We start from the raw sequence: 8,101 nt of genomic DNA, 5'->3' as shown, positions 1-8,101 counted from the left end.
TTTTATTTATTTAGGTATTTATTTGAGAGAGAGAGAGAATGGGCATGCCAAGGCCTCCAGCCACTGCAAACGAACTCCAGACACATGTGTCACCTTGTACATCTGGCTTACGTGGGTACTGGAGAGTCGAACCAGGATCCTTTGGCTTTGCAGGCAAGCGCCTTAACCGCTCTCCAGCCCCAGGTATACAATTTTTTCAAAAATCAACATTCCATGAAAATTTCTTGAGCAAGGGTGATGGATGACTGAAGATAAATGTACCACATTTTCTTAAGGGAAGAACTGAAGAGTGTATATGAGGTATGTTGCCTCATATTTTATGTTCTTGACATAAAATCTTGCCCTTAAGGTGCTTTTCTGATACTGTTACTAATCCTGATATCTTGGGGCTCCTAAAACAGCCCACTTGTTTCTGTCAATTCTGATGCAGGCCTGAATATAAAGCATTAGCTAATTCATGCTTTAGAGGCATGGAGAAGGCCAAGAGGCTAATAAAACATTAGACTTCTAAACATCTACTAGGATTTCTGTTAACTAGTTACTGGTCTAGCACCACACCTCATTTCCTCTCTCAGATTTATAAATGATGGATTCTTAGACTTCTATTGATCCTAGACTAATGTGATAACCATTCTGACATCTCAAAGTTCTTAAAAAAATATTGAGTTGATTTCTGAGTTATCAAATTCCCAGTAGTGTGCAAAAGGCAGAAACTTTTAGTTAAAGTGCACACACTGACTAATTAAAACGTGGGACTTGTAATGCAATAATCACAATGACTTCCCACACTTCCTCATTTCCATGGCTGTTCTACATCCAGTAGAAGATGAAGACTACAATGAATGAGAGCGGTGTGTTTGAGTTCATCCTCCTGGGGCTCCCCATCAGTCCGGAGGACCAAGGCATATATGATGCCCTATTCCTGGCCACGTACCTGACCACAGTGCTGGGAAACTTGCTCATCATCTTGCTCATCAGGCTGGACCCTCACCTCCACACCCCCATGTACTTCTTCCTCAGCCACCTGGCCTTCACTGACATCTCCTTCTCATCAGTGACAGCTCCAAAGATGCTCCTGAATATGCTGACGCAGAGTCACTCCATCTCATACTCTGGGTGCATTTCCCAGGTATATTTTTTCCTATTTTTTGCAGATCTTGACAGCTTCCTTCTGACCTCGATGGCCTATGATAGATATGTGGCCATCTGCCATCCACTCCACTATACCAGAATCATGAGTCAGAGCATCTGTACCCTACTAGTTACTGTATCCTGGTTCTTATCCTTTGCTGGTGCTCTTGTGCACACCCTCCTCCTACCCCGTCTCTCTTTCTTTAGGGGAAACACTCTCCACCACTTCTTTTGTGACCTCTCTGCCTTAATTAAGCTGTCCAGCTCAGACACCACCATCAACGAACTGGTCATACTTATTGTGGGATCACTAGTCATCACGGTGCCATTCATATGCATTCTGGTCTCCTATGGCCACATTGGGGCCACCATCCTGAGACGGCCCTCCATCAAGGGAATCTGCAAAGCCTTGTCCACATGTGGCTCTCACCTGTCTGTGGTTTCTCTGTACTATGGAGCCATTATCGGGCTCTATTTTGTCCCCTCATCCAATAGCACTAATGACAAGGATGTCATTGTGGCTGTGTTGTATACTATGGTAACGCCCATGCTCAATCCCTTTATCTACAGTCTGAGAAATCAGGATATGAAAGGAGCTCTGAGAAATATGCTCACAAGAGCCACATCTTCAGTTTGATGGGCATTACCATCCCTTCTAAGGCAAGGAGACTGTCTCAGTCTTCACATGCATCCTTTCCTCTATGAACTGCTGTTTCTTAGTGAATCTTGGAGAGCTGCCTATTTCACTTCCTATGTAGTTTTAAACTTTCTTTTGTCTTTTTTATTTTTTTTTAATTTGAGAGCAACAGACACAGAGAGAAAGACAGATAGAGGGAGAGAGAGAATGGGTGCGCCAGGGCTTCCAGCCTCTGCAAACGAACTCCAGACGCGTGCACCCCTTTGTGCATCTGGCTAACGTGGGACCTGGGGAACCGAGCCTCGAACTGGGGTCCTTAGGCTTCACAGGCAAGTGCTTAACCGCTAAGCAACCTCTCCAGCCCTTCTTTTGTCTTCTTGAGCCTGACAATCCTGAAAAAGTTTTACAAACTTGTCTGCACATTTTCCTATAACTAGTTTTTTCATTTACCCACTGATTTGGTCCTTTTGGGTGTGTAACTTTGCATCCTCTAGTAGCAATTCTTTTTTTTCTTTTTCTTAAATGAAAATATGGGGCTGGAGAGATGGCTTAGCGGTTAAGCGCTTGCCTGTGAAGCCTAAGGACCCCGGTTCAAGGCTTGACTCCCCAGGACCCACGTTAGCCAGATGCACAAGGGGGTGCATGCATCTGGAGTTCATTTGCAGTGGCTGGAGGCTCTGGCCCGCCCATTCTCTCTCAGTCTGTTGCTCTCAAATAAATAAATAAAAATGAACAAAACAAATTTTTTTAAAGAAAATATTTATTCTGATTCACTTAGGATGTTTTGTTTTAATTTCCCTTAATTTATTTTTACTTTTTTTATTATTTATTTATTTATTTGAGAGCGACAGACACAGAGAAAGACAGATAGAGGGAGAGAGAGAGAATGGGCACGCCAGGGCTTCCAGCCTCTGCAAACGAACTCCAGACGCGTGCGCCCCCTTCTGCATCTGGCTAACGTGGGACCTGGGGAACCGAGCCTCGAACTGGGGTCCTTAGGCTTCACAGGCAAGCGCTTAACCGCTAAGCCATTTCTCCAGCCCAATTTATTTTTACTTTTTTAAAATTTATGAAAATGGTACATATTTACTGTGTCTCATTTGGTTTATCCATACACGTATCCAGTTCATAGTGTATTAAGTATTTAAAATTGTTAGCAACAAAAGAACAAGTAAGCTCATCAAAAAACAGTAGAAATGGCTAACAACTATGTGAACAAATGCTCAACATTTCTAGCCACGAGAGAAATATAAGTCAGCACTACATTTCAATCATGGCAAGCATGTTTAATTACTTTTTTTATCCAGTCTAATCTTTTGCAGAATGAATAAGTGGCAAAGATTTCTCATGTTCTCCAGGCAATCTTTTCACTGCTGCACAGAAGCTCTTAATTTCATAGAATCCCATTTTTCAACTTTTTGTTTCTTGAACTATTGAATCCTATTCAGGAAATCATTGTTTGTGCCAATATCTTGAAATGATTTTCAATTTTTTTTAAAATAGTAGTTTCAGTGTTTTAGGTTTCACATTAATGTATTTCATGCATTGTTTGAATTTATTTTTGTGCAGGGTGAGAAATAGAGATCTAGTTTCAATTCTCTTTTAAGTTTTGTTCCATTTATCTCATTTATTCTCACAAATGTAAAATAATATTTATTACTCAATGGGACAAAATCATATTATTTCATTTATAGCTGATGTAACTCTTTATATATAGAGATTATTATGTTAAAACAATTTGTGACTTTCATTATATGAGAAGATTAAATCTAACCTGTTTCCTTCCATCTTACTTGCTACTTAAGTTTGCTGAGCTATTGATTCTTTCTTCATTTGCCTTCATATAATGTTAAGCTTGTACATGTTTTGTCACATTTCAATAGTAGATATCCAAGGATTACTTTCCAGATTTCATCAGCAACAGCAAATGAAAGATACTGAGTACTACACAGGTACAGAGTGCCAAGCACCTTAAAACATTTGCATGAAATAGAGAAGATGTGGGTCTTGTCCTTTGAGTAGATTCCTTTGTGGGAATTTGCTACTCTAATTTAAGGGTTAATGGAACAAAAGGTAATATTAGGCAAATTCTTTGTCTCCTAGAGCTCTTATATACAGAATCTTATGTGAGCATTTTGAATTAATCAAACTAGGATAAAAGACAAAACTAAATCAGGCTGAAATTTTTTTCAGGCTCATATAATTTTTATTGGCATTTATCTTATAAACAGAATTTTCCTAGTTGAAAACTGAAGGTAAAACCTAGATCTCTTGAAGCACTGGATTAAAACAACTTAATTGTGGTTATTTATTTTAAAAGCAAATATATTCAGTGGTATGACATGAGTTATCACACTAGTTTAAAAATGGGTCAGGTACTGATAGTGAAGCCCTTCATTCACTGTTCATTTAAAAGTGGATATTAAAACATGCAAGGGCTGGAGAAATGGCACTGTGGCACTTGCAAATCCTCCCAGCCTGGGTTCATTTCCCAAGTACCAACGTGAAGCTGGATGTACAAGGTGATGTGCATGTGTCTGGAGCTCATTTGCAGTGGCAGGAGGCTCTGGCATGCCCATTCCTATTCTCTCTCTCTTATATATAAATAAATATTTTTAAAATGTGGGCTCTGTGACTAACCCACAGAAAGCCAATCACAAATCTTTTAAAAAATATTTTGATTAATTAATTGAGAAAGAGAGAACATGGGCATGCTGGGGTATCTTGCCATTGCAAACAAGCTCCAGACTGCATTACATCTGGCATTATGTGGGTACTGGGGCATTGAACCAGAGATGTCATGCTTTGCAAGCAAATGCCTTTAACTGTTCAGCCATCTCCCTAAACCCGATCATAAATATTAATATTCTGTGTAATAAATAAACATCTCATGTGTCCTTGAAACTTTTATTTATGCTACAAAGTCAAAGAAATGTAATTAATTTAAAATAAGCTGATCGCATATTTTTTTTTTAATTTTTATTAACATTTTCCATGATTATAAAATATATCCCATGGTAATTCCCACCCTCCCCACCCCCACACTTTCCCGTTTGAAATTCCATTCTCAATCATATTACCTCCCCATTACAATCATTGTAATTACATATATACAATATCAACCTATTAAGTATCCTCCTCCCTTCCTTTCTCCACCCTTTATGTCTCCTTTTCAACTTACTGGCCTCTGCTACTAAGTATTTTCTGTCTCACACAGAAGCCCAGTCATCTGTAGCTAGGATCCCCATATGAGGGAGAACATGTGGCGCTTGGCTTTCTGGGCCTGGGTTACCTGACTTAGTATAATACTTTCCAGGTCCATCCATTTTTCTGCAAATTTCATAACTTCATTTTTCTTTACCGCTGAGTAGAACTCCATTGTATAAATGTACCACATCTTCATTATCCACTCATCTGTTGAGGGACATCTAGGCTGGTTCCATTTCCCAGCTATTATAAATTGAGCAGCAATAAACATGGTTGAGCATGTACTTCTAAGGAAATGAGATGAGTCCTTTGGATATATGCCTAGGAGTGCTATAGCTGGGTCATATGGTATGATCGCATATTTTTATACAGATGCATGTCAGTGTACCTAAACAAGAAATAAGTGGCAATTCTGTATACATACATTAAAAATAGACTATCAAATTCTGCATACTCATTAGTCTATGGAAAAGATATTTAGGTTTTATTTGCACAATTAGTTGAATAAAAATAGCATTATCCTGCAACATCTCATTAGCATCTGACTTAATTATTATTAGTATTTCTGTGTGCATAGTATGTGTGGTATGGTGTTGTGTGAGTGGTGTATTCATGTTCAACTATTATTATTTTACTTTAGTTTTTAGAAAACATTTTATATCTATTTAAAAACTTTGTAATTGCCAGATATAGTGGCAGATGGCTTTAATCCCTGCACTTGGGAGGCAGAGGTAGTAGGATCGCCATGAGTTTGAGGTCACCCTGAGACTACATAGTGAATTCTAGGTCAGCCTGAGCTAGAGTAAGACTACCTCAGAAAACCAAAAATAAAAAACAACTTTGTAATTATTCTTCAATGGTTCTAACATTAATCCTAGAATCTATAAAAAAGAATAACAATGTAGCATAAAAGGACAGCTCATTCACATGATGGCATAGAAATCCACATTACCACATAGATGCTTGCTTACTCGAAAATAATTTGGTGCTACAACCTGGGGAATACTTCACATGGGATTCTGTCTTTCTTTTTTTCTTTTTTCTTTTTGCTTGTGGTGTGTGTGTCTTGTAGAGCCCCATGTGCTCAGTTGGTGAGGTGGTACTTGCCTGCAATGGTCAGAGCAAAACATTGTTCTCTTTGGCTTATTGGTTTTTTTTGTGTGTATGGTTTTTCAAGGTAGGGTCTCACTCTAGCCGAGGCTGACCTGGAATTCACTATGTAGTCTCAGGGTGGCTTTGAACTCAAGGCAATCCTCCCACCTTTGCCTCCCAAGTGCTGGGATTACAGGCTTGTGCCACCACTCCTGGCCCATTCCTATTTGAGCTAGAGTCTCTTATTGATACTGGAACTTCTGTGTTTTCTTTCACAAGCTAGGTAATTCCTTGGTCTCTGCTCTTCTTTGTGGGACTGAGGTTATAGGCCATGTGGCCATCGTCAGCTATTTATGTGGCCTCTGGAGATTCAAGCTCAGGCAATTTAAGGCCCTCTCAGGTCCTCAAGCTTGTGCAAGAAGTACACTTACCCACTAAGTCATCTCTCCAGCCCTCCATATGGGATTCTTATCTGGCCTAGCACACTATTTCTAAGCAGAACAATGACATCAGGATGAAGTTAGGCTACTTCCAAAAAGCAGCCTATATACTTCTGGATGGACCTTCTTTGGCAATGTAACTGGTCCAACTCCTCTGAAAGCAGTTTGAAACTAGTCTACCCACATAACCCAAGTTTGAAGTTAGCTGAAATTTAAAACACATACTGCAACAAAAGTGAGCAGATATGTAAATTCTAGCATATTCTTATTGCTGAGTCAGTTTTGAAGATAAGAACACCTACCAAAACAATATTGTTACAGGAAGCAAATTATGAGTACTGGCAATGCAAACACAAACTACTGACTGAACCATTAATGGAAAAGTAAAAACATGCTCCAAAAATCTATAATAATCCTGTATTCAAAGGCATTTTGCAGGTCAGTGTTATGTTGGACTTTGAGTTCTGTGGTATGGCTAAGGTTCACTTCTTGACTGTTGAAGGGTGAATATGTGTCACAGAGCTATAGTAGTTTATATTGAGGGCTAAAATCCACAGAAGTTCAAGGTCATTCTTATCAGGATCATTCCTTATCACTAATATTAGAAACCTGGACAAAAGCCTATGGTTAAAGACATGGGCTCTTGGAGAGAACCTACTACTGTGGTTATGCTAGACAGACAACATGTCAAACTGCCTTCTGAATACCTACATAGGACTTCTTGAAAGTCTGATCAGAGTATTTTTCATTTGTTTTAGACAGGGTCTCACTCTGTAACCCCGACTATACTAGAACTTACTATGCAGTATATATTGGTCTTGAATTCATGCCAATCCTCCTGCCTCAGCCTCCTGAGTGCACAGCGAGTCAGGGGTGATCCACCACTCCTGTATAAACCAAGGGTATGCTTTACAAAATTAGAGAAAACTCTCCCACACTCATATAATAGCACCAGAGACCCGTAATAGCAACAGCAATCGTGAACATAAAGAATAAAGCTGGAATTATCACCATTCTTGTCTGCAAAAGGACTACAAAGCTTAGTAAGCACAACAGCATGGTACTGACATGAAAACAAAACATACATATAAAATAAATTCACAGGAAGTAACTTGTACAAACCCCATATCTCGCTAAACCCAGTTTTGTGGTATGCACTCAATCCACCCAGAGAGACCTAAACAGGTGTAGTGAGTAAGCAACTTTACTTTGTGGTGATTTGATCCAGGTGACCCCCATAAACTTAGGTGTTCTGAATGCTTGCTCCTCAGCTGGTGGAAATTTGGGAGGTGGGACCTTGCTGGATGAGGTGTGTTGCTGGGGGTGGACCTTGAGGTTCATTGGCCCCTAGCTTGCCAATGTTAGTTCAGCTCACTCTCCTGCTACTGTTGACCACCTGATGTTGGCAAGGAGATGATCTCTACCCTGCTATCATGAAGCTTCTACTCGAGACTGTAAACCAAATAAAAAACTTTCTGCCTGCCAGCTGCTTTTGGTCAGGTGCTTTATCCAGCAATAAGAAGGTAACTGCAAAAGTCTTTCTTTTCAAAAAATTTTTGTTTATTTTTATTTACTTACTTGAGAGCAACAGACA

The 8,101-nt window shown here is 39.5% G+C and overlaps 1 protein-coding gene across 1 annotated transcript; it reads left to right on the top strand.

Moving 5' to 3' along the window:
* Nucleotides 1-826: 826 nt before the first annotated feature.
* On the top strand, nt 827-1,768 carry LOC101609016 (olfactory receptor 50-like). The gene has a single exon (XM_004662697.2). The coding sequence runs from the start codon at nt 827-829 to the stop codon at nt 1,766-1,768; it is 942 nt and encodes a 313-aa protein (XP_004662754.2).
* Nucleotides 1,769-8,101: the final 6,333 nt, after the last annotated feature.

Source organism: Jaculus jaculus, chromosome 1 (genome assembly GCF_020740685.1).
Source record: "Jaculus jaculus isolate mJacJac1 chromosome 1, mJacJac1.mat.Y.cur, whole genome shotgun sequence".
NCBI classification, from domain to species: Eukaryota; Metazoa; Chordata; class Mammalia; order Rodentia; family Dipodidae; genus Jaculus; species Jaculus jaculus.
The sequence above is the reverse complement of the archived record's forward strand: the minus strand, read 5'-3'. Positions and strand labels throughout refer to the sequence as shown.

What these genes read in the sequence shown, in the direction of transcription:
- LOC101609016 (XM_004662697.2), top strand. Translation starts at nt 827, where the DNA reads ATGAAGACTACAATGAATGAGAGCGGTGTGTTTGAGTTCATCCTCCTG.